A 27,511-nucleotide genomic window follows, 5' to 3' on the forward strand; every position below is an offset into this window, starting at 1 on the left:
TAGGATTTTTTTGGAAAAACAATCAAAAACAATTTCATCATTACATACATCATCACACACTAATTTTCAATATTCAACACCTAATTTTACCTAATTTTCAACATTCAACATTATAATTTTCAACACAAATATTTTTCATATTTTCAACACAAACTTAATTTTTAATCGAATTATGTATCAATTAAACTATTTAATAATTTGTAAATAGTTCGTATATTAAAATAATTTATATATAAGTAAACTAAAATTAATTTTATGTAAACCAAATATCAATTCAGCTCTTAATAATTCTTTAAAACATTATTTAAAAATCTTTGGATTCATTAGGACTGCGCGTGAATATGCTGTGACAATAAATGACGACCATTGCCAGGTCAGTGCGGCAGACCGCATGCCCTCAATTCAATCTTTTCGCCTTCTTTCTCATCTCCTTAGCTGTCTGTTTCTCTCTACCAAGAAACCTCGCAAGCATTTTCTTGAATTCTGTAGTACAATAAAAATATTTATATTTAATAGAGAAATAACAAAAAATTTAATGGAACATCACTTTAGTGATCTATACAAGTTTTGTTTTTAAACCATTTGGATTATATTATGTATCGTATTTTGATTCCCTTTACCATTTTCCTGAGAGAAGTCCTTTTACTTTGCGTAGATTGATAAATGTCCATAGAGCTATTGTTTTTGTAAAGATTGAAATTTTATCGCTTTCTTGATGGGAGTGTAAAATGGGTTCACTTGAAAGTGGACTGCCATTGAAGAGGGATCAGCATTTCGTGCGTTCTTCATCTGGAAGGGGCATCAATCATGTTCAGAGCAATGGATTTTTGGGGCACAGGCCCAGATCAAGATTTGCAAGACTTGTACTTTTCAAGAAGATTGACTATCTACTGTGGATTTGCACAGTTGCTGTTTTTTTCTTCGTTGTGTTCCTTTTCCAGATGTTCTTCTTGCCTGGTTCTATAACGGAGTTTGAAAAGTCTCATAAAATCCATGGTTTGTTTAGGCAGAATGGGGGTGTGAGTTATGGGGACTTTTCGTTTCTGAAAGAGTTGGATTTTGGTGAAGATATAATATTTGAACCATCAAGAATCGTAGCCAAGTTTCAGAAGGAAGTCAATGAAGTCAACCGGACTGTTGCTTCAAGAAAGGTTACGAGATATGGATATAGAAAACCGAGGCTTGCGTTGGTAAACATTTCATTATTCTAAATTTTTTGTTTGTTTTGAGTCTGATTTCACGTAGGATTTGCTGAATAACTTCATAGTATTTGCTTATTTGCAGTAATATAGCTTATGGTGGGAGCAGCATTGCTAATTGGGTGTCTTGATCTGTGTTCGTAGGTTTTTGCAGATCTGTCGGTCGATCCATGTCAGATTCTAATGGTCACTGTTGCTACTGCGTTGCGGGAGATCGGATATGAAATTGAGGTGATTTTCGACTCTGTTATTCTTGCAATTCATTCAAGGAGAGGAGACAGGACAGTTCTTGGTTCTGGTTGGGCTTTTGAGAATTTTGTCTCGTAGTTTCTGATTGTCTCGTTTTTTTCTTTTATTTTGGTACTGTATTATTATGAATTTGACTCTGGTTATTATTCAAAATCAAGTGTTTTGTGAGGAAGATGGACTGCAGATGACCAACATGTTTGCATGCCAATTGTATGAGCTGAGGACAAATGTACATATAGTGACATGTAACAGTTTTCAAAGTTGTGCATTGTCATTGATTCAAGTGTTTAGCTAAATTTTGCTTTGCTCCATAGCAGTATTATTCTTGAAGGCTCAAAGAAAATTTGTCACAATTTTATGCATATTTCTCTAGAATTTTAGCAAGTGATGGTGTTTAGAACTCAAAGGTAATGTAATTTCGCTTGGATTTATTTATATTTGGTATTTTCAGGTATTCTCACTAGAAGATGGTCCTGTACATGCTATTTGGAGAGACCAAGGACTTCCTCTCAGTGTCATCGCGACAGATGAGAATGCGAAGTTTAGTATAGATTGGCTGAAGTATGCACTGCATTCTTTATTTTAAGATAGATGCATTTCATATCAATTTCGTATTTCATTTGTTAAAGATGGCTGAGTATCAAGTATTTAGTCGCCAATGGAACTGATATTTGTTCGGGCCTATGTATCTTTAGGATGATACGCCCAAGAAAGAACAAAAAAGTTGTTTTAAAGAACAAGGGAAACCGTGGGAGGATATATAGTCTGATCTTTTTCTACTGCTTTGCAGCTATGATGGGGTACTTGTGAATTCTCTGAAAGCTGTCTCTGTTTTATCTTGGTGAGCACCATCACTTCATTTAGACAATCCCCCAAATAATATAATTCACGATTCATTACCTTTGCATTTATTTTGTGATGTAGCTGAACATTCTTGCCTCTAGTTAAATAATGTTTCGTGTCACTTAATATTTTGATCAATTCACCATCCAACTCAAAAGAATAATACGATTATCCATATATGATTTTCTTTATTGCACACATAAGATATTTCACGAACTTGTTGGTTATAAATGCGCCTATTAGCATTTATTGGAGACTTGTGGTTTTTGTTACACAGAGATAAAATAAGACCGAGAAACGGCAAGAATGAACCCCATCAGTCTCTCTGTTATTCTTCAAATCTCTCTCCCCCTTCCCACGACTCACATACAATAAAAATCATCGACTACCTGGTGTCTCTCAATGTGGTTTATTTTTATGATGTGCAAAGAATCTACATATTAGACTATATCCTATGTTTATAAAATCTAATCTTGTCGACAATTGCTCGTCTTCTTTCCTTTATTTTTACCATGTATAATAGCTTGCCTTTAGCGGTTGACAATATCCCTTTTCCATTAAAATGAAAGATTTTATTTCTACTTAACAGTCTTATGCAGGAACCTTTTAGAAATGTACCTCTCATATGGACTATCCATGAACAAACACTTGCTGCTCGGTTGAGACAGTACTTTGCTAGTGGCCAGAGCGAGTTGGTTGATAATTGGAAAAAAGTATTCCACCGAGCCACCGTCGTTATCTTCCCAAATTATGTTTTGCCAGGTATGCACCGATTTTTTTCTCAATGCAATTTTATTCATCATAGTTTCACATGCTTGTAAGCATATTGTTCATCCGAATTCAGTTAATCAAATAGTAAACACTTCTCCGTTCCTCCCTTCCTAGTCTGAAAGATAGTTGAGTTGCTATTGGATCAAAAGATTTGGATTTACAATGGTTTTAATTTTTGAGAATTTGGAATCTGTCATGTTAACCAGAGCGTAAATATAAAATATTGAGTCGAAGAGACAGTATTTACCCATTGGTTTGCTTAAACAAATGAAACCAAACACAGAAAGAAAAAATATTAAAAATCAAAGGATTGAAAGTTGCTTATTATGTCCCTTCCTGCACTTGTGAAAAAAATTCAAAGTTCTCTTTCAGTAACAGATTGTTTTGATCCTTTTCCTTTATTTTCATCTTCGTCTCTTCTTCTCCGTACTCTTTTCCCTTCCTTTTTCTCTGAACATCCATGTCATATTTCTCTTTCAAAAAACTACAATAGTTTGACCATGGGTTTGAACTATTTTTACGAAATGAATAAGTTTTTTTTTTAGATTTCCATTCTGTATTTCATTACACAATTTGGATATCAGAACCTAATTTGTTAAAGCCCAAAATAAATTTATAAAAATATAAACGATAGTAGCTAAACGTATGTAAAGAAAAAAAGAATTTCTCTTGTTTTTCCAAGCCAAAAATGCGAGGCAGTGCACTGGTTGACTATTTGTGTAAAGATGCACTATTCCTACGCTCGTCCTTGCTTTTGATTTTGCATCATTACCTTCTTAAGGGTATTGGTTTTATTTACTGGTCATCAGCCAAGAAAAGGACCTCTTTAAAAGTTTCAAGGACCTTAGTATAAGTCCCTCCTTAATTTCTGAAGATATTGGAGTATTCTTTTCTGTATTTATCTAAAACATTTAAACTTCAAGGCAGCTGTCATTTGGATTGTGAGAATAGTTCCCATTTCCATTTAAATATATATATTTAAAGTTTGTACTCTATCGAAATGTTCAGTAGAGCCATCCTGACCGTTCTTTAATTTACACGATTTAGGTGGCATATTCGGTATGTGATCCTGGAAACTTCTATGTCATTCCTGGTTCTCCTGCAGAACCCTGGAAAGCTGATAAGCCAATGGTGTCCTCTAAAGTAAGTCCACGCCTGATGATGGGGTATGAAGCTGATGATTTTGTTGTTGCCGTTGTGGGAACTCAGTTACTGTATGGGGGTCTATGGCTGGAACATGCACTTGTTTTACAGGCTTTATTTCCAGTTCTTTCAGAATTTAACGATTATGGTTCTCGTATTAAAATCATCATCCTGGCTGGGGATTCCTCCAATAACTTCAGTAGTGCCGTGGAGGTAGAACGTTTTATCCCCAATTTGAAGTGCACATGATATATATCAGACTAGCACTATTGAGACCGTACAGATTTGTTCTCTGCTCCACCGTTCTCGTGTTGTTTGGCACAGATAACCTTTCTTAAACTGAAATTTTATCAATGCTAGTGGTTTGATGAAAGAGCATATGAAAATGTGTGGATCATATCATCGAAATATCCTACAATATTTTTTCTAGAAGAAATAGATTCTTAATGCTCTATTTGTTTTTTTTTAAGGGCACAAAAGTAACTGTGCGGATAGTGTGAAGTGCAGGGTGCGCATTATTCTGTTTCTTACCTCTTCATCAATGTGTTTCCGCAGACCATTGCTCTAAGCTTGAGATATCCAAAGGACACAGTGAAGCATGTTTCTATCAATCAAGAAATAGACAACATAATAAGTGATGCCGATCTTGTGATCTATGGATCCTTTCGTGAAGAGCAGTCTTTTCCTGAGATTTTGTTAAAAGCCATGTCTTTTGAGAAGCCCATAATTGCCCCAGATCTGTCAATGATCCGTAAATATGTAGGTATTTTGGCATCTTTTTATGTATGTTGTCCACTTTGATTGTTCATTAATAGATCAAGACATTTCTTGATTATGATCTCTCGTTGCCATCTGTGTTCAATTACTACTCTAAAAAGCTTGGTGGAATTTTATGAATTATATATTGTCCTCTTGTTATTCTACATTCGTAGTGACCTACTAATCGATTGGGTATAACTCTAGGTCAGCAACAGGGTGAATGGCTATCTTTTTCCAAAGGAGGATATAAAGGTTCTGACACAGATTATGTTTCAAATGGTTTCAAATGGAAAACTCTCTCTTCTAGCTCGAAGTGCTGCATCAGTCGGTAAACAAACAGCAAAAAACATGATGGTTCCAGAATGTGTGGAAGGATATGCTTCACTTTTGGAAAAAGTTCTTGTGCTCCCATCTGAAGTTTCCGTATCCCATGCTGCCGAAGATATTCCGGGTAAACTGAAAGCTGAATGGCAGTGGCATTATTTTGAATCTATTGCAGATACCCATTCTCCAAACGAGACCAGTATAATACACGAAGTTTTAGACAAGATTGAGAAGCAATTCAATCATACCCATAAAGAGAACATGATGGCTTCTGTTACAACAAACGATACATTCTTGTATAGCATCTGGGAAGAGCATAAATATATTGAAATGGCCAACATGAGAAAAAGAAGAGAGGATGAAGAGGTTTTCTATTTTTGGGTTTAGTCTCTTTTTATGAGCTTAAAAATAAGAAAACATATGAACTATTATTATACTTTTATTTTGTGGCAATTCATTTCATTTTTATATTTATGCAGTTGAAGGATAGAACTGATCAACCTCGGGGAACATGGGATGAAGTATATCGAACCACCAGAAGGGTCGACCGGACATTGCATGAAAGAGATGAAGGAGAACTTGAAAGGACAGGTCAACCACTCTGTATTTACGAGCCTTATTTCGGTGAAGGAACGTGGCCCTTTTTGCACCGCACTTCCCTGTATAGAGGGCTGGGGCTGGTGAGTTCTGCACTTCTGGGACTTAACCAATTTCCATAAGTTGGTTAAAGAAGTTTTTCCCTTTAAATTTGTTTAACCTGTATTTTACTTATTTTACTTGTGTATTGAAGCTTTTGTTTAAATGCTTATGATTATCATTTCTCCAAGTTATTTCTTTTGTTTGTACTGCAATCTTCTTTGCTAATTCTGGTGTATGTACTTTGGAAGTCAGTATTTTGGCTGTACATTTGTGATTCTTTCCACACCAATATTCATTGCGTAGGAAGCCAATTTTTGGGATGTGTATCTTTCCCATTCTCTAACTTTTGATATTGTTAGGTACTTGACTGACAAAAATCCATAAATTTGGCTTGTTGCAGTCTACAAAAGGCCGAAGACATGGAGCAGATGATATTGATGGACCTTCGCGTCTTCCTCTATTAAATAATGTTTATTATCGAGCTGCATTGGGGGACTATGGAGCCATTTTTGCAATTGCTAATCGGATTGACAGAATACATAAAAATGCTTGGATAGGATTTCAGTCGTGGAGAGCGACAGCAAAAATGGTATGTGAGATGAGATTACTTTACCTCCATCTAGTCATATAATCACTAGTTCTTTCTCAAGTTGATACACCTTTTTATTAACTGATAGAAAGGACATATTCATGATGACCAAATAAAGGGAGGATGCATAAAATCTTGTAATCCTTTTCACTGATGTTTGATTATTTAATTTATTTGCTTATGATACATAACAATTTAGAAAACTAAAGGGGACACTACAGTTATGTAACTTGAATAATGTTGCTTGTTTCTCATATGGGAAATTTTGCAGAAATCTTTGTCAAAGACAGCTGAAAGATCGTTGTTGGATGCAATCGAATCCCGGAGACATGGAGACACTCTTTACTTCTGGTCCTCTATGGACTCGGACCATATGAATCCATTGAAACATGATTTCTGGTCATTTTGTGATGCCATAAATGCTGGGAATTGCCAGTAAGAGTTGAATCCTTTTTACTCGTATTTTGTTAATATTCCCACCCCATATGGTAGTGGAAAACATGATTGTTTTGCAGTTTTGCAAGGTCCTGAGTAGATAAACCATCATTCTTCACTTAAATATTTTTGGGCTAGTTTACTGGTGCACGGATGTTGACAAGGCTGGGAGTCTGAGCAGAAACATAATATCTTGTTTATATCACTTCTATTCCACGTTTTTGTTGGTTCACATCAATTGTGCCCCAATTGTCTATGTGGCGGAGCAACCAACTGTATTGTTTGGGCTATTGTATTGTTCAATATATTTATTTTGAAATATTACCACCACTTCTAGTTTTGATATAATTGCAAACACTCGATTTTGCAGGTCTAAAAGTATATCATTTTTTCTTGGGATGGATGTTATGTACCTGATCTATTTTTTTTATTGAGTTTTTAGGTTTGCTTTTTCGGAGGCTCTGAAAAAGATGTATGGCGTTGAGCACAACTCGAGTTCTCTTCCCCCAATGCCAGCAGAAGATGGGACCTGGTCTGTCACTCATTGCTGGTCTTTACCAACCAAGTCCTTCTTGGAGTTTGTTATGTTTTCAAGGTTTAAACTTTTCCTCAAGCCTCGTTAATGCTATCCTCTTTCGTTGCAACTACGATCCTAATATGAAAATTTTCATATCCAGAATGTTTGTTGATGCGCTGGATGCACAATTCTATGATGAGCACCAGAAGACTGGTCATTGTTATCTAAGTTTATCCAAGGTAACTCTTCCATGCAATGGCTTTGGTCTTTATTAGATCCATCAAAAAGGAGTGAGGCGTTTGGCCAGACCTCTATATGTATATTTTAATACTCAAAATCACGAGAAAACTCGTCCAGGAGCGATATTATGGATAATTGAATATGTAATATACCGTGTGGGATGGCCATGACCTAATGCTATTAGACAATCAACAAGTAAGGTGCCCCTTTAAAAGACGACGAAAAGAATTGTAATCCTAAATGCGCGAAATCTGTGAGACCTGATCATCGTTAGAAAATGTTATCCGCTATTCAGCTTCAAATATGATATTAGATATGGTAAGTCAAATTCTTGTCTCTTAACCCCTCTTGATTTGCAGGACAAGCATTGTTACTCTCGTTTGCTCGAGTTACTGATTAACGTATGGGCATACCATAGTGCAAGAAAAATGGTGTACATAAACCCTGAGACGGGTGTTATGCAAGAACAACACATGCTGAAAAACCGGAGGGGTCGAATGTGGGTCAAATGGTTCAATTTCAACACTCTCAAGAGCATGGATGAGGACTTGGCCGAGGAGTTTGATTCTGACCACCCAAGAAGACGGTGGCTGTGGCCCTCAACCGGCGAAGTTTTCTGGCACGGTATGTATGAAAAGGAGAGGAGTTTAAGAAACAGAGAGAAAGAAAAGAAAAGGCAACATAGTAAAGATAAAATTCAACGAATACGTAAACGTACCCACCAGAAAGCGATCGGAAAGTATGTGAAGCCTTCGATAGAGGATTCAAACACGACGGTTGTTGCAGCAGAGGCTTTGAGGTAGCACTAACTTGTTATTTTTCATTTGATTACAACTTCTACAAAACATGGATGCCTGGAATTATTTGTCTGAAATCCCGTGGATTGTTGAGGTCTTTTAGTTGTATACCAATTCTTTTCTTTTTTCTTGGTTATTGAATTGTAAAGGGTAGATGACAGAAGTGTCGTTTATGTAAATGAGCTAACTCCTCTGTGAAAACTTTGGCTGTTTCACTATATATAATTATATAATTGATATTTCATTATTTTTTTTATTAAATCAAACACAAATTAATTTTAATTTATATGAATTTTAAGTTGTCTAATATGTATTCGAGATCTTAAAATTGAACATAGATTTGGTTTGTTTTCTTGGAGATGATGTTGGATCAATTTCAGTGATTCAAATTCAGCTGGTATAGTGGGGACCTCAATGTAATATAATTTGCGTTTAAGGTCGTTTTCAGTTCTGTATCATATTGTTAAATCTTATAATTTATATATTAAAATTTTGAATTAATTATTTTGTATAAATAAAATAATTATGTGATCTATAGATAATTTCTTTTTAATAAAAACATTATTTTAATTAAAAATAAAAATAATTGGAATTTTATACAAAATTACTGATCCAAATTTGTGTGAGTACACTAAAACTCAACAAGAATTTTTTTTTTGTGCAAAAATGACTGGAAGTTGAATGTCGATATAATGACAACTTTAAATCTTATTTTGGAGATATTGAAGGATCAAGATCCATTTTAACTTATCACTAAAAATCTATTTATTTTCATAATTTTTATTTTTATGTTTCATAATTTTGTAATTTGTTGTTTATGAGTTGTTGTTTGTTAATAGTTTCATAATATTTATTGTTTGTCATTCATAATTTGTATCCTTTTTAAACCACTAGTAATTTAATTTGGTTGTTTGTTAAATTTATATTTTTTATAATTAATTAATTTCAATTCAAAGTATTAAAATTTTATAACTAATAATTTAAATTTAAAGTATATTAGTATAATACAATTTCAAATTACACAAATAAGTATAAAATTTATTATTTAATTAAAAATAAACAACAAAATTATTTAAAATAATTTTAAAAATAAAAAAAATAGATGTGACACAGCTACAATGTTACACCATATGCAGAGCAAAATATGGAGTTGCTCTAATCCAACGTTGAATTTTTTCCGTCCATATGAAGAATAACAATGCATGTTCATATGTCATTAAAAAAATGATCATACGAACGCTCGTATATCACAATTTTTTTTTTATTTTTCCGGAAAATCGTTCTTTTTTTAAAAGAAAATATTTGATTACTTGTCTAACATCGATTATTCTGAAAATCAGACGATTTAATTTGATGAACTTGATTTGTTAACGCATGGAAGACGAAAGAAAGGAATGATCCGATGTTTATTTTTGTCCAAATTCAATGTTTTTGAACTTATATTGGTTTGAGTTAGTCATGTTGGATTTGAAAGTCAATTATACTGCTATGAATATTGAGACGAGGCCAAATTGCATTCAAGATCATTTTAAAAAATGCACGAAATTTAAAAATATGGTGTTTTGAAATGCAATTTGCCCGAAGTGATGAACACGATTCTTTCCACCGAGTTGTGCATGTATTGTCATGGCGAAGAAATATGCTTCAATTTCCAGGAGCATATGACTTGTTTACGTAGGGATGATATTGTTTTCAAAGACCCGTTCAACACATTTGCTGGAAAAGAAGACTACAAATCAATCTTTTGAGATTTCACGGAAGGACATTCTTTAGGACCTTGTGGGTTGACATCATAAGCGTGTGGCAGCCTTCTGAGAACATGATATAATGGTACGTTGAATCTTTCATGGCATACCGCGTATTCCATAGGAGGGCCACAGCCGTTTTGATGGTACTGGCCTAGAGTACAAGCTTGACAAGTATGGAAAGATCTACGAGCACAGGGTTCACAACATCGCTCTGAACGGCCCACAAAACACTCATGTCCTAGCTTTGGAGCAGTTGATTCAATCCGTAGGCTGCCCTTCGACCCTAAAGCCCACTTATTTCGAGCTCTCATCCTCGGATGAAAAATGTAGTGCCATTGCTGAAGTTTTTGGTGATCAAGCGTTCCTTTACCTTGGTTCTTACCAGTTCTTTGAGATCCAAGACCGAAAGATAATGGAGGAGCATGAAGCTAGTATGTGAGTTTTGGTTATGATTGTGGCAGAATGAAGCCTGAGACTACTTCACATAGGATTTTGAAATGTATCAAATATGTATATATGTGCCTATACCTTGCTCGAGTTTACAAACTCCGAGCTTACCGTAAAATATAGAATGTAAATTTTCTGCAAGGCCAAGTATCAATTCAACTGCATGACTGAACTATATTTTGATTCCTTAAACAAAAACAATATCGGGAAATCATAAATCGAAAACTTGTAATTGAAAATGCAAAGTGACTTATCACATTCAAAGCCTAGTAATAAGCCTAATAAACGGCGAAATAACAAGCGGGAAAATTGGGAAAAGGATCACATTCTTCAACCATGTGTGTTAACAGCCTCCCAAAGCAGATTTTTTGGGACCGGGGATGAGAAATCCCGAGCCTCAAGAGCAGCATTCCTCAATGTCTTTAGTGTCCACATGTTGGCCTCGTAGAAGGACAAGCTTATGTATGGTAAGTTATGCTTCTTGCATAGATCACGCACTAGAGGTGAAATACTCCTCAAATGGCACCTAGGCAGCCTAGGGAAGAGATGATGCTCGAGTTGGAATTGTAGCCCACCGAAGAACCAATCCATCTTAGATGAGCACGAGATATCAATCGTCCCATTTGTCTGTTTCTCGAACCAGTCATTCCCCTTGGGGGCTCCAACATACACATTTGCTGCAAAGTGGTTCAGACAGAACTGTACATGTTGAATTGAGGTAACACAAAAGCTTGTCATGACAAACAGCACCCTTTCGTTCCAATTAGGCAAACACGAAATGAGAAGAGGAAACCATGTCCAGAAAACAAGGATTCCGATTATGTTAGTTGCCCTGTCAGGCACTTTACGCTTTGAAAACAATAACAAAAAAGTCTGTAGATATAGATTGACTCTTGCACCGCACATAACCGGATAGAATGTGAAATGCTGGTAACTTACAAAAAACCTAGACAGGGGATCGAAAGTTAGCTCTCTCCCGTAGAAACGGGAAGTCAACGATTTAAATAGGGCCGAGGATACCGCAAACACAGGCAAATGCTGGAGGTCTGGATCGTAATCAAGACTGTTGCAAGAAATGTGGTGGGCATTGTGAGTCCATTTCCACCACGCAATACTGATGCCGGTGAGGCAATTCCCGGTGAGAATCTGCGCCATTTTATTATATCCTTTGCTTGTCATTATGGTATAGTGACCAGAATCATGACCCAAATAAGCCACCTGAATCCAAGAAAATCCCAATAATGCTCCAGAAAGCATATGAACCCAGAAATTATCAGACCACAAAACACCATAAACAGAAGCAGAAAGCAATAAGGCAACAAAACAAAGGGAATAAATCACCCCATGCCCTTTCTTCTCGAACATCCCCGATTTCGAGAACCTGGAAACTAGGCTTCTATAATCTCTGGAAACCTCAGAAACCTGGAAATCTTCCAGGTGATACCCAGTAAAGAACCTGTCAAGGTATTTCCACGCAGTACCTGGATGAAAAGCGATGAAGGCATCAGTCACGTCCTGTCCAGCCAGATTCAACAGTGGGATATCTCCGCCAGGATGCTCCTTAGCCCACTCTGTCACGTTGTAGACTTTCCCCTGGATTGAAATCCAGAGATCATCACGCTTGTTGTGCTTCTTCAATTCATCAGATGCTATGTATTTCTTCTCGATATCTCCCCCCATTGTTGAAAAATGGGACAAAAAAAACAAGAAAGAATAGATCAAACGATGTGTTAACACAAAAAGAAGAGAAATTCAAGATTCAACCTTGAAAACCAACCCTTCCAATGTGTGAATCAAAGAAAACGGGGCGGGGCTGGTGAAACCGAAAGGAACCCCTTTTAAGAGGGGCTTTGATTTCGTGAATTCTCACTTTTTTCCTTAAATAAATTTGGGGATTGATTTTATTCGGATGATCGTTCTTGTTTTCTTAAAAAAACCGAAGTTTTTGTAAACAGGATTGTTGTTAGCGCGTGCTATTCGGCGGACGGGTGGGTGTATTTGTAGAAATCTAGACACCTCTCGTTCAAGGAAATTTCCTCAACAATTTTCAGGATCATTTACTCTTGAATTATAAATCTTAATACCCATATTTGATCAATTAATTATGTGATAAAGGTGGATTGTAATAAATCTCCTAGAATTTCGCTCAAATATATACACTTTATTAAGAATTCTTTTATCTTGTCTATACTATCTATACTTCTATACTATTTTATTAAATTAGAGACACTTAGAGTAACTAAATTTGGTATCATGGTCTGTTTTAATAATTATATATTAATAAAATATTAAAATTTTAATGCAAGTTATATGTAGTTCAGCGGATAGAATCATTGTTTTTTGGTGTCTAGGTTATAGGTTCAATTCTTATTGAGGTCATATTTTTATTCTTCTATTTTTCAATTTATTTTTTAATTTATATATCAAAATTACAGTATAGTCCCACATTATTTCTTATAATTATATTTTGATTTTAATTTAAATATAAATCAAATGAATTATAAAAAATATTATACAAACACGCAACACATGCGTCGATGTACTAGTCTAAATTAAGTTACCGATCATGACAATGTTATACCTTTTTATAATAATAATAATTACGAAATCGGTTAGGAGTAAGAGAAAAATTAAAGATAAATCTCAAATTTAAAAAAAAAAATTATTATTTACAACTATTTCTTAAAAACTTTGTTTAAACTCTCTAACAACAAAGATGACAAAATTATTCTTACTTTAATTAATTATTTATAATTATGTTATAAATGTCATTAGATTGGAGGTAAAAATATTTTAAGTATATAATAATAATATTATTGTGTAATTAAATGTTTGATGATGATATTTTTTTCAAAAATTATGTATCTGAACGTATGTTGAGATTAATACAAGAAGATCTAACTAAGGTTATATATCATAGCAATGAAGAAAACATCAGATTAATAAGATAAACTTATGATTCAAAATAATATGTTCTTAGAAATGTTATCGTATTCATCTAAACTCTTTAGATATTTTAGAGAGATCCAAAAGATATCACAAAACTCTGACAATCAGCTATATTATGTACCACATAAATTGAGGAAATCCTTAAAAAACAAAAAAAAATTCTTGGAACAATAAAAGATATCCAGGAAAGAATCCAAATTCTAGAACAAAAACAAAGTTTTAGTAAAAGAACCTCGGAATGAAGGTTGCCACTATTACTGAACTTTTATTATACCAAATAAGGAAGGCCAAGATAATGCTAAAACATTTAACCGATGAAGAAAAAACTATCAATCTGATTAAAACTGTCACAAAAAAGAAATTAAGTTGATGACAACTATAAAAAATATTGGTCTAGAAAATCTTCAAGGCCTCGCAGAGCTTATGCAAATATCATTGTCGTGTATATGAAGATGAACACAACAGAGGGCGAGCCTCCCTCGATAACATGGTCATCTTCACATGAACCACTGAAGGAAAGTGTGAGATCTCGTAATAGGAATATCATATTACCTCAAACAAAATTTCAAGCAGGTGGAGAAGCACACACAATGAGGACAAGGTCAATGAGGAATCAAATTCCCCTACACCAAATATTGATTCAGGAGCTGAAATACGTACATAAAAATATGAGTTTTTTCAAAAGAATTGGAAGAAGAATTACCTCAAATTTCTAGACGAGATTTCTCAAGATAATCTATATCTTATGTAAAAATATTAAGATGACATAAACATTAATCAGAGCTTGTGCACAAGGCATATATGCTCTTAATTTAAACATTGATCGAGCTTGTTCTTAAAGACATATAACCTAAAAATATATATTATTACCTTCTAATAATCTTATTATCAAACTAAGAGTTTTATCCTTTTCATCTCAAATTTGGGAAGTTAGCTACTCATTATTCAAAGTGTAAATATTTGAATATGAAATTACCATGCTAAATATATTTAAATGAAGAAATAAAAGAAAAACAAAGAGATAAATATTACGAACTCAAATGGTTATTCATAAAATGGGTGATATCTCAATACATTACAATGCACCCTTATTTATAACCAAATTTGGGGAGACAACCATAAATAAAATATGCCTATAGGTTAATGTTAACCTAAACATGGATTGAAAACCTTGTGCAGCCTCATGTCTTTAGGTTATATGTTTTTAAAAACAAGCTCGATTAGTATAACAATGCCACTTACTGAATTCAAATAGTTAAAGGGTATTTTTGGAAAAAATAAGTAATATAGGAGCTCCAACAAAAATTTTAGGGAGTAGAGAGTTAAAGATAAAGTTAAATTTGTGATTAATGAGTTATTGTCAAATTAAGCGTTCCGCTATATACTTTAATTTTATGTATAAAAAATACACGAGTCTATGCTCTATGAGAAGAAACTTGACTTATTGTGATAGCGACCAAATTAACTAGAAACCAAAACCGTATTTGCTTCACTTCAAAATGGACGAGACCAGCTGTGCGATGGAGAGGACCTCACAAACCACGAACGGAACATTCCGTTGCGTACATCCGAGACTTCCTAGGCATATGACTCGATCCGAATGAGCCATGTTGTACCTGGTTACGCGCTCGTCGCTTGGACCGACGACTTATTACTATTATTATTTCTGAATTCTGGCGTAAAATTTAGTGATATTCTCATATACATGTGACTTGTTACGATATGGTAAAAATAAGTTAGATTTTTGTTATTATTATTAAGGTTTGAGATATTTACACCATTTTGTGTCTAATAAATTCAAGAATATATATATATATATATATATATATATATATATATATATATATATATTTCGCAACTTTTTTGACCAAAAAATTTATTTAAATATATAGTTATATTTCGGGGTCAAAAAAGATACACCGAAGCAGTCGTCTCTCTCTCTTCTTGAAGTCGTGAATTTGCAAGATGGATTGCTCTTACCTAATAAACCATCCTTGTTAAGTTTTCATGCAAATTATCTACTTCATTCACTAATTAAAGGCATTATAATTAGATATATATATATATTTTTTTATTCGAGTAATCAATTGATATTGATCCCTCTTTTTTTAATTTTTGGTGGATAGAATTTCGGGGAACCTGACAAAATTGTGCATATGTATTCCGATTCTAGAGGAGACCTGTGATCCATCCACGATAGGAATGATACTTATTCTTCTATCGTGATTCGAGAGATCAGACGGATTTGTATAATGGATAGATCGTTTGTTTGATAATTTATTTTGATGATAGGGTGTGATCGTGTCCACAGTTTGATGACAGTTGTCATGTGTCCATGAAGCATCCAAGTCTGGAACAAGTCATCGTTAGTAGTAATCTGTCTGCGGGCCCGTGATTTTTTCTTAAGCCCGATTATTTTTATGATAGCGTGTGATTATGTCCACATTTGATGACCATTGTCGTGTGTACGTGGAGCATCTAAGTTTGGAACAAGTCATCGTCGTTAGCAGTAATTTTTCTGCGGGCCCGTGATTTTTTCTCAAGGGCTAAGTTTTATATGCGGGCGGGGGTTAGCACGTGTATCTGGGCCCGACACACTCTTCTTTACTAAGTAATATGTAATATAGTATTTTTGTTGTTTAAAAATCCAATAATACACTTAATTATCTTTTTCCACGTCTCGATTAATTATTACAACTAAATAAGACTTATTTTTTCAAAATATTTGAAATAAATTTATTTCATTATATTATTTTTTTCATTTAGAAAAAGAGTAGGTCTCTTGTGACATGTTTTCACGAATCTTTATTCATGAGACGAGTCAATCTTACTGATATTCACAATAAAAAGTAATACTCTTAGCACAAAAAGTAATACTTTTTCATGAATGACCAAAAGATCTGTCTCACAAAATACGACATGTGAGACCGTCTCACACAAATTTTTGCCAAATTTATGTATGATAGATAAGTTTTGAAATATTATTATATTTACAAATTCATAGATTTTGAATTATTTATATTATTTATAATAACTTATGTGTGATGAATAATTTTGAAATATTCATATTATTTTATAATCACTTATAAATACTTTTTTTCCCCTTTCCAAAAGCCCAACCCGCCAAAGCTGCGTGATTTCGCGGAATAACTCTTCATTAGTAGTAGTATTTTTTCGAGGTTTGGGTTTTGAAACGAAGGGGCCCGACCCACGAATTTTTCTTAGGGGATAATTTTATATGAAAAATATTTTATAAATAAAATATAATATGTCAAGATATTAATTTATATTCTTTTATTTGTTTTTATTAAATTTGTATCCTGCTTTTATTATACTGCTATTTTCAAATTTAATATAGAACATTAATTATATTTTAAAAATTAAAATTGTTTTTAAAAATAATTTTGCGAATCTTTTGGGTGAATGAAGAATTTTTTTAAGCACGTTAAAGAGTTGACTAATTTATTATTTTCGTAATAATTTAATATAGAGAAAAAATGGTATAAAAATAAAGAATTAATATATTGTTGAAATAGTAAAAATTGAAAAAGAAATATCCAAGTCGAAGTCTTCTTTGATTAAATGCCGCTTATATGAATCCAGGGGCCAAAAGGGGCGGGCACCCCACCCCCTCCCCTCAGGGTGGGGGTTGGGTGGGGTGGGGTTAACCAAAAAATAAAAATAAATATATTATAAATCAAATTTGTGAGAACGAATACCTCTCGATTTATCAAAAGTTATAGTTTGTGATAACAGAGTAACCCAAAATTTTTACAAATTTGATTGCTGAGAAATAAAATATCGAAAATTTCGGAATTGAAGAATTACAGTTTTTGTTTTTTTTTTTATTTTTTTATTATAATACATTAATATACATTTTTAACAATCACCTTTTTTATAATATCTGTAAAAATATAATAATGACCATTATTTTGTGCATCTACTTGAATAGATATTTTCTTTTATAACTATTTATTTTAAAAATTCATTTTTGTCCCCGTTCCATTTAAATTTAACACAAATCAATTCATATTATGAGAAAATTATTACTTTATTTTAGGATATCAAATTGTTTTGGAACAATTACATATTCTTTATTTTAAGATTTCATCTGTGTTCATGTTGACGATTACTTGTGGTAACGGCACAATTAAAATCTTATAAATCGTACAGCAGCAGCTCAAATGACACTTTCGATTTCTCTTCCAAACAATGACAATTATTTTTAACCCAACTCAAATCTTTTATGATATGATTTCTTACACAATACACTACATAATAGTTCAATTTTAAATATTCTATTTTAACACCTTTAGATTTTTCATGAGTTAATCCATGAATATCAAAAATTGGAAACCCAAAATAAATAAATGTAGAGCCTACTTTACACACATACACATAATTGAGGTACGCACCATGTATATTTGGTAAATTTCGATTTTTGGAAAATAGTTTTTTAAATTTATGCAGCGGTTTTCAAAATAGATTCGTGGGAGAAGTTTTTTCTCTTCTTTACTGTGTAAATTTATATTGGTGTCACATCAATTAACCAAATCGGTTACCATATATGCCTCAAGTTTAAAAATGATATTAGATCGCTTGTGAATCTTTATCTGTGAAATAGGTCAATCCTACTGATATTCACAATAAAAAATAATACTCTTAGCATAAAAAGTAATACTTTTTCATGGATGAACCAAATAAGATATCCGTCTCACAAAATACGACGCGTGAGACCGTCTCATACAAGTTTTTGATTAAAAAATAATATAGATAAAATTATAAATATCGAAGGACTAGCCTCCATAATCGGTCCACCCATGTGGGATTTACATTTTATCAACTAACGGTTCATTGGAATTAGGCAAGTCTAAGGTTCTAGAACCAACAATTTATGTAGGTCGACGACTCTTAGTTTACTAAACATTATAATTAATGAAAAAAACATAATTCAAATATTTTAAACGAAGTACGAACACAAGAGTCATATTTTGATCGATCTTGGAACTTGTCCATTTTTACTTCATAAAAACCCTTTTTCTAGTAACTGCATGTGTTGTATCCATAGGAAGAATCAAATGTATTACCTTGACTTCGATATAATTAAAGGATTGAACACGTGTTGTATCAAAAGTTATAGTTTGTGGTAAATGTGTAGCTTAAATCTTTTTAAAAGTACAACAATTCAACCATTGTGTTTTTTATTTTCTATATCGTGCTTCTCGAAGTTGGATCTTAAACCTGTAACTTTGTTTTTTTTGTTGGTTTTTACTCTTTTTTCCCTATAGTGTTGATGTGATACGAAAAATGATGATATGACACAATTTTTTTTGACATGGCACCATAAAATTGGTGATATATCAGACGCCTAGTCGTCACCCGACAAAATAGAATAAGAAAACCAACAAAAAAAACTATAGAATTATATAAGACTCAAATTTGACAAATCAGAGGACGAAAACATAAAACAAGACAATTCAGAGGATTAAATTTGTTATCTTCCTAAAAACCCATTTTTTATGATACACCAATAATGCTCCATAATTTGATTTATATTCAAATATGAGTAATATCATAATCGTAAAAATTAACAAAAGTTGCATATAATTTCAAATCATGAAGAAATGAAAAAAAAAAAAAATAGATCATGATACAAAAATTATATCTATTATCCGAATCTTAATAATATCAATAGATGATTTAGAAAGAGACGTGTAAAACCTCAACATGCCCAAACTAAAATGGCTGTCCCCTATTTCTCCTTCAAGTTCGTACATTTCCGTCATAGCTCTAGCAAACTTCTTGCTTTTCGTTCATATCTGACCGTAGCTGTGTTAGGTAGCTTAGTTTGGTTCTATATTACAACAAGATTGTTACTTGCAACATATTTTTGTACCTGCATGTTTTTTAAGAGATGATATCGCAAATTTATATTTTTTAAATAGATCGGTTCATATTCGAAGTGAAATAATATATTTGACATTAGAAATTATATTTTTTTATGGATCAGGTCAAGAGAAGATTCATATTACAAAATTGACTCGTGTCATTGTCTCAAAAGAGTTTTTATATTTATACTAAATTCAGAACAGAACATGCAAGTCTTACAAAACTGACACGTGAGATTACTCATAAGAGTTTTTATGTTTTTATATAAGACGATCATATAATTAAGACATATTAAGATGATCCACACAAGCATGTATAAAAGATACACGAGTGTGCATATATAGCCCAAACCGATAGCTTATATATTAGTTCAAATCTTGTTTATCTTGTGTCAATTGTTTGAATAATTTTCAATTATTTGAATAATGGAAGCATTTTCATTATATAAAAAAATTTATTTGAATAAATTAATTTGGTTGGTGGATTCAATTTTGGCGGATCACAGGATTTTTCCGATTGATGTCTCATGATTCATATTTTGTCTCGTGGATCGGAATTTAGTGTGAAATTTCTTATATTTTCGAATTTTTTTTTAAAAAAATTGGGTCATTTATTTTAAATCAATAATTTTCATTTCTTAAAAAAATTTTATGGTTTTAAATTACGATTATGTTTTAGAATCAATGTTTTAATTTTTTTAAACCCAGCCTGGATGGATGATTTCCTGATTTCAAATTCTTTTGATTTCATTAGATAAAAAAAAATTGAAATGAATTTCAAATCTACTTCATATCTAAGCTATACACTTTCGATAGCGATTTCATTGGATTTCAAATATTAAATGTCATTTGAAATATATCCATGAAATCCTCCTCCAAATATAATCCCTCACTCCAAATTAAAAATCTTTATATTCAAACATGACCGAAGAAAATCTAAAATCCACTTCATATATATACATATATATATATATATATATATATATGAAGTTATACAATTTCGATAATAATTACGTGGTTTTCAAATATACCGAAAAAAAATATTATTTTGCTATGGGCCTACTGGCCACTTAACCTGTTACAAAGTTACAAATTTTAGTGGCAAAACTCCGAGTCTTGTCCCTTGGTTGTATCGGCGGAATTAGTACAGTCTTCTTGGACTCAAGCCCAAAATGAAGAATCGATATAGCCCAAACAGCCCAAAATCTTCTTTATCGATTAGAGGCACATTTTCCGAGAAAAGAGAGCATAACAAAGAGAGAGGGCGAGAGTGAGTTTCCTTGTATTTTTAGTGACCAACTTTTCTTGAAAACTTATGATTATTAGCCCTCCAGATCGAAATAGAAGTCTGATTGCGCCACTGCGTGTAAACATCGAGTGTGCATCAAATTGAGAATGAGCACCGGGCATTGCATTTAGTGTATAGCATGGCTCATGCACGGGAAAATGAAAAGGCCGCCCCGAGCTTGTGCTGATTTTCGGATCGCTCGACGACGAAAATCCATGTCTTTGGTGGAGCCTATAAGCGCCATCTTTGAGCTCGGGAATTAGGTAATTGAAAGTTTGCCGTTTCCTCTTCACTTTTTCATCCTCTCTTGCTTTGAATCATGTATACCTATATACCTTTTGTTCCAACCTCAGAAGCTGGTTGAGAAGTTTTGAGGGTTCTTGAGACTAGAGATCCAAGAACATGTGAAATTGTTAAAACCCGTTTTTCGTTGTCGAATTAGATGATTGTGTGTTATATTTGAAGATTCTTGACATTTCAAATTTTGTTAAATGTTTACATTTATCAGAGGAATGATGTTCTGCAATTTCCTTCGAGAATGTCGAATATATCATCAATTCTACATGTCCAAGCACTCCACAGCAAAACGGATTTGCTCGAGCAAATATACAAAGTGGAAAGAATATAATTTATTTGGGATAAATCCACTGTTGTCGGATATGCTCCTGTCTTTTATAGACATACAATGAGAAGCCATGTAACTTAATTTTCTCAACATGAATGACACCTAAAACGATGGGTCGACGACATATCAGAACTGTGATTAAATTTGGTTTGAATGCAATAATTAGTTTTGTTTTCGTTCCATATTTAGTCTACTTTTTGTCAGAATATTAACATGATATTTGCATTTGAAGCAAAATGGATTGGCAAAAACTTTCGTGAGACAGATCTCAGACGGATATCTTATTTGGGCCATCCACGAAAAAGTATTACTTTTTATGCTAAGAGTATTACTTTTTATTGTTAATATCGGTAGGATTGATCCGTCTCATAGATAAAGATTCGTGAGACCGTCTCACAAGATACCTAATCAAATGGATTATTTCACCCTATGATACACCGAATCTTACAATCGAAATGCCATTCAAATTCTTTTTTTTTTTTTTAATCAACTTTTTAGAAAGCTATAAATTTGGACGATGCACTTTACAGAGAATTTTATGCGGAACTTTTGTAGGTGGAATTATTTGACCGATTGATTTCTAGACTTTTGATCCATTAACCTCTCAAAGTATTAATTCTGTGTGCAGCCAGGTTTCTTCTTCTTTTTATTTTTAAATGAATACACTCGTGGTTTTTCTACTCAAAAAATCTTATGAGACCGTCTCACGGTAAATTTTGTGATACAATATCCAATCCGACCCAAAAAATAAAAAAATATTACTTTAATGATAAAAGTATTACTTTTCATTATAGGTATGAACCAGGTTGACAGTAAGACCATCTCATAGAAAACCTGCGACGTATTTATAATTTAAATAAGTTATAAACAAATATGTCCAAGATCTTATCGGGCGACGTCAACTTCAAACTACCTGTCAATTGTAAGTAAAGATTCAAGAAAACATTATCAGCTAGTGCCTAAAGATCATGAAGTGATGTTTGCTAGGTGGTAATTACCATTTGGTTGGTTAATTGGAAAGTTAATTCAATCATCAATAATTAAAAGAATTTAATTAATGGATGATTAATACACTTTGTTATTCATATTTTAAAAAAATTGATTTTGATTTATTCGAAAAACCTAGTTAAATTCAAGAAATTGAATTTGATGCATTCGAGCATAATTTGATTAACTATTTGAGCTTATAACATGGTCGGAATGTAACTCAAATAATTCAGTTCTTTCAAAGTTTTTATGTACGTAGGTTGGAGATAACAATGAGCAAGGATTGTATTTTTAACAAATTGAATATCACAATCTAAATCGAGTAAATCACTTCTAATCGATTCATATTTATAATGAAAAGTAATATATACAGGGGCGGAGGTAGCTGTTCTTCAGCCCAGGTGGTCCAAATTTTTTTAAAAAATTTATATGTAAATTTTTGTATAATTTTGGATAAATTTGATATTAACCCGGGTAGATCAATTTAAAATATTAAAAGATGCTAGAGTTTAAAATTCTAGCCCGGATAGCACCAGATTCTTGGCTCCGCCACTGAATATATATATATGGTAGTGAAGGGAAACTTCCTAAATGAATGTACGTACAAACTGCATGGCTTGTAATGAAACAACAGAGTACCAGAAACTTTCGTTTGGTTTTGCTACAAAATGTCATAATTGCTTGTGTGGATGGAACGACGCACACAATTCTAAAGTCGTGTTTGGGGGAAATTAACCTTTGCATATATTGTAGCTTTCTTTTTTATGTTTTCTTGCCCGACATCATGGGGACCCTTGTCTCCTCCTTTTTCCATTTTCTTTTTTTAATATATATATTTGTTTTTATCATTTTATTATTATTATTATTATTGATTTTCTATAATATCTTGATTAAATATCTAGATATCATCAAGATTGACAAAAAAAAAAAAAGAAAATGGCTGACTGGGTTTTCATAAACATTTTTTATTGAAATTTATGTTTTGAGTGTCATTAATTTGGAAATGAAAATATTATATATAGACGTGAGGATTTGTATTTCTGAAACCTTCTTTCTTGTAGTTGGGGATGGAGTAGGTCTCTTGTGAGACGATCTCACGAATCTTTATTTGTGAGGCGGGTCAATCCTACTGATATTCACAATAAAAAGTAATACTCTTAGCATAAAAAGTAATATTTTTTATGGATGACCCAAATAAGATATATGTCTCACAAATTACGACTCATGAGACCGTTTCACACAAGATTTTGTCCCGGAGATGACTTGCTTTCCTTACTTTTTTTTATTTGGGATTGTTGTTTTTTATGTTGTCTATTTTCTTTTTTCGTTGTTGTAATTTTGGTATTTTTTTTCTTACGTGGCGGCGTTGACATGACACTCACGTGTGGGGAAACGAATAAATTGCTGAAAATTGAAGGAGGCATAAATAGAATCCATTTTTTTTAATAATATATCGGACCAAAATTATAAAGAGAAAAATATACGAAAATTATATTTTTTTTTCCCTATATTGAAATCTATAAAAATGTTGGTTATTTATTTTGTGTGTTGGTGTGGTGAGAATTGGAACATTAATCATCCACTTACACAAACAAATGAAGATGCTTTCTAATTTTATTCTTCTGCTTTTATTAAAGTTTACCATTTTTAAATTTGTCATTACGCAAGCGTGCATCTAGAACACTCGCACACCAACATTAAATTGTATTTGAAAGTCTTAGATTTTGTATTTTTTAACAGCAAACAACATTAAATTGTTTATTCATGTAACCTTAGGGACATGAAATATTTTTTTTATTATATTGAGGACGGAGGCTTTCGATTGAACCTGGGTTCGACCCATATTTTTTTTAGAGATATTTATGTCATTGCACCACTAAGAACGATAATATTAAAAACTTGTTATATAAATCAGCAAATCGTTAAATACATTTCACTTTAAATTTGTAAAAAATTCCTATTTCTAAACTTTCCATCATCTCGATGATAAAATTGAAAGAAAATTAAAGAAAACAATATATATGAGAAGTGAGTATTAAAAGAATTATCAAACGTTCGGTTTGTTCATATTTATTATGAAAAATCAATACAAAATACAGTTACATATATATGGAAGGTAAATAATACAGGTAATTAATTTTTCTTTATGGATTAATTTGTTCAATTTTGGGTTTTGGTCCATTAATTTGTAAAAATTTTGTTTTGGTACAATTCTTTTAATTTTCAGTTTTTGTCCAATCGCTGACGTAAAATCTGATAAATCAGTAGCTTTCGATGTCATGTCAGCATTTTTTAATTTCATGTCAATATTTTCTAGTGTCACATAAGCAACTAGATCAAAATAGTCGAAAATTATAAGTTGGTGTATCAAAACCAAAACTTCGAAAATTTAATAAACCAAAATCTAAAAATGAATGAGTTAGTAGAAAAAAACTATTTTCTTTTTTAAAAAAATTCAAAATATAATAATAATAATAATACAAATCTTTTTTGCTCAAAATAATAAATAGTAACCATACATATTGTCACATGCCCTTGTGACCTTGGGCCCCTAATTATGGAAGCTTCTTTTACACAACAATTAATAAATATAGGATGATTAACTTGACTGACTTTTAAATACGAACATGAAAAATTTAAAAGTTGTGAAAATCTTTTCCAAAAAGGAAAAAGGAAAACAAAAAAAACAAAAAAACAAGAAAAACAAGCACTCACACTACTTGATTATATTTTTTAAAATAAAAGCCCTTTTGGAATTGGATTTTCGGAGAAGAAAGCGATAGTAGCCTGTAAATTGGCCTATATAAGTTTTTTTTTTCTCTAATTGGTCAAAATTTAACAAGAAAATAACTATTTTGCTCAACTATTTTTTCCTATTTTGAGTTTTCATATACTGAGTTTTCAAAGTTTGATTTTGATATACTAATTTTATTTTATTTTTTTGCTTGCTTTGCACTTCATACTTTACTTAGTCCTTCTTTTCCACGGAAGTGTTAATACGACTTTAGATATTATGTAGCATCATGTGAACATTCCGATGAAAAATGTATCAAATTGCAGAGTAAGTCAAGTTATAACTGAGACGCAATTGTAACCAATTCGAAGTACTAGTTTTGTTTCTGTTCTCGTATTTTGGATCACAAGAAAATTATCGATATAATTAAATCACAGTTACAAAAGTAATAGGCGATAAAGTTTAATGTCAAATTACTTATAAAATGTATAAAACCATTTTCTTGGTCCTCAAACACTGCACATGACTTGTAATCTTTAATTCTCACCATCATGGAAGATACATCAAGACCTCTGGCTACCGAAAGTTTTTCTTACAGCTGGTTGACACACCAGAAACCCTCTTCATCTCATCATCTCCTCGACATTCTTACCTCGATTTCGACTGAAAAATTCGAGCAGAATTTCGACTTTGATGTTCCTGCCACTGCAATATCAGCTCTCGTTGATGCTGATGAAATTTTCTCTGATGGGCACATCAAACCAGTGTATGCGACGACTACTACAAATTCCGTTCCCGGATCGCCCGTTTCATCAATAAATACTCTAGTAAACAAAAACTTAGATTTTATCAAGAAATGGAGGAATTCATACAGAAGAATTCTTCACAAGTGTTTCGGGTTTCTGAAGCCATTGTATCAGACGTTAGGGTCTTCGAGAAAGAACATCCGGGTCGTTGATCTTGACCGAAAAGTTAGTGAGATTCAAAGTTTGAGCAATTCTCTTGAGCCCTCTCCACGAAAAAGTTCAAATTCAGTTATGGATTTCGATAAATCCACGAAAATGGACGCTCAAAACGGGTTGAAAAGGGCTAAAAGTTGGAGCAGTTCACGGCAAGTTAGTTCTCCTTCTCAGTCTTGGTGTGATATGGAGAGCTCTATTCATGAAGCAATTCTCTACTGCAAGAGATCAATAGGTAAATAAATATATATATTTGTGTATATATTGTCTGGGAAAATTACATTTTTCGTTATATTCATTCAATAATAATAATTTTCTTCCCATCCTTAATTATAAGACTGTCACCTGCATGCAATTATATTACTTTTAAATTAGTTCATCTTCTTGTTAAATGGCCTTCTTTGGTGTTACTTTGCCACTAAATAAGGTTGGTTTTTGGATTAAATCTTGAAAAGTGTATTTGATTAGCCTTAATTAACCATGCTTCTTAGTTTGTTTCATCTTCTTTAATTTCAGAAAACTGAGTAGGACTTGTATGCTTATTTTGTACATGCAAAAAAGAAGGAAAAAGAGGTGAAAGTAGAATTCCAGCAATGCATGGAAAAAGTTTGTAGACGAGATTGCAGAAATGTAGACCGTCAAGGCGCCGATAAATTGACGAGGTGCAACAAGTCTTTTTAGCGAGCTGATCAGATCATCCCAAAGCCAAATAAGGCGATTTTTCGGTTTTGCGGAATTTTTAAGGATTTCCAATAAATAAGAGTAATCACTTTCCCAGGACTTGCAACATTTTTCGACGAATTTAGGTATCTGGGATTACATTTTTGTTTTTCATTTTTAATAATTCTTGTTTTTGTAATGACTTGACATGAGAAGATAAGATTTTGATTCAGATTGTATTTCCTCATTTTCTAAGTCTGATATCAAAATTTTTTTTAATCTTGTCAATTATATACTTTTTTATTTTTGTAAATTTTTTCGAATTTTGTTGATTGTATATCCGTCTTATGGATATGTATGGATGTAACTTCCGTTAATAATAAAGAGTCTCAAACTTGTATATATAAGAAATATCCCGAGTATTTTTGTTTGTTTGTCTGATATTTTTTTTAATAATAATTAAGACTTTACTATGTGAACGTTGGAATCTTTAAAACTATACATGTTATTGCAAATGATTTTGTATCTATTAACACGACACGAAGATTTAATGTTATTTACAAGGATCGAAATGGATGTAATATAATTAACCAGAAGTACTGGACGCTTTGGCGTATTCTACGGTTAAACATCTGATTTTTTTGTGTGGTGGATAGGGTCACATGTTCCCAATTTTTCTCTCTTTTTGTTTCTTTGTGGGAATTTCTTATTTTTTTTCAAG

The 27,511-nt window shown here is 32.5% G+C and overlaps 3 protein-coding genes across 3 annotated transcripts; 2 read left to right on the top strand and 1 right to left on the bottom strand.

Moving 5' to 3' along the window:
* The first annotated feature begins 375 nt into the window (after positions 1–375).
* LOC142539483 (uncharacterized) lies at positions 376–8,749 on the top strand. The gene is made up of 14 exons (XM_075644988.1): positions 376–1,190; positions 1,344–1,430; positions 1,900–2,009; positions 2,239–2,289; positions 2,881–3,052; positions 4,110–4,418; positions 4,761–4,964; positions 5,169–5,654; positions 5,768–5,968; positions 6,328–6,516; positions 6,788–6,951; positions 7,394–7,546; positions 7,629–7,707; positions 8,068–8,749. Exons 1-14 carry the CDS (start codon positions 729–731, stop codon positions 8,509–8,511), a joined length of 3,111 nt encoding a protein of 1,036 aa, XP_075501103.1. The 5' UTR covers positions 376–728; the 3' UTR covers positions 8,512–8,749.
* A 2,115-nt stretch (positions 8,750–10,864) lies between these two features.
* Positions 10,865–12,695, bottom strand: LOC142539485 (delta(8)-fatty-acid desaturase-like). Its single transcript, XM_075644990.1, has one exon. It carries the CDS (start codon positions 12,378–12,380, stop codon positions 11,031–11,033), a length of 1,350 nt encoding a protein of 449 aa, XP_075501105.1. The 5' UTR covers positions 12,381–12,695; the 3' UTR covers positions 10,865–11,030.
* A 12,978-nt stretch (positions 12,696–25,673) lies between these two features.
* On the top strand, positions 25,674–27,066 carry LOC142538852 (uncharacterized). The gene is made up of 2 exons (XM_075644148.1): positions 25,674–26,365; positions 26,647–27,066. Exons 1-2 carry the CDS (start codon positions 25,723–25,725, stop codon positions 26,652–26,654), a joined length of 651 nt encoding a protein of 216 aa, XP_075500263.1. The 5' UTR covers positions 25,674–25,722; the 3' UTR covers positions 26,655–27,066.
* Positions 27,067–27,511: the final 445 nt, after the last annotated feature.

Source organism: Primulina tabacum, chromosome 3 (genome assembly GCF_025594145.1).
Source record: "Primulina tabacum isolate GXHZ01 chromosome 3, ASM2559414v2, whole genome shotgun sequence".
Taxonomy (NCBI): Eukaryota; Viridiplantae; Streptophyta; class Magnoliopsida; order Lamiales; family Gesneriaceae; genus Primulina; species Primulina tabacum.

Bases quoted from the DNA above. Each gene is read 5' to 3' on its own strand.
- LOC142538852 (XM_075644148.1), top strand. From the start codon at position 25,723: ATGGAAGATACATCAAGACCTCTGGCTACCGAAAGTTTTTCTTACAGC.
- LOC142539485 (XM_075644990.1), bottom strand. From the start codon at position 12,380: ATGGGGGGAGATATCGAGAAGAAATACATAGCATCTGATGAATTGAAG.
- LOC142539483 (XM_075644988.1), top strand. From the start codon at position 729: ATGGGTTCACTTGAAAGTGGACTGCCATTGAAGAGGGATCAGCATTTC. The intron at 6,517-6,787 runs GTATGTGAGATG...GAAATTTTGCAG, and splicing joins GGAGAGCGACAGCAAAAATG to AAATCTTTGTCAAAGACAGC. The intron at 7,708-8,067 runs GTAACTCTTCCA...CTTGATTTGCAG, and splicing joins GTTATCTAAGTTTATCCAAG to GACAAGCATTGTTACTCTCG.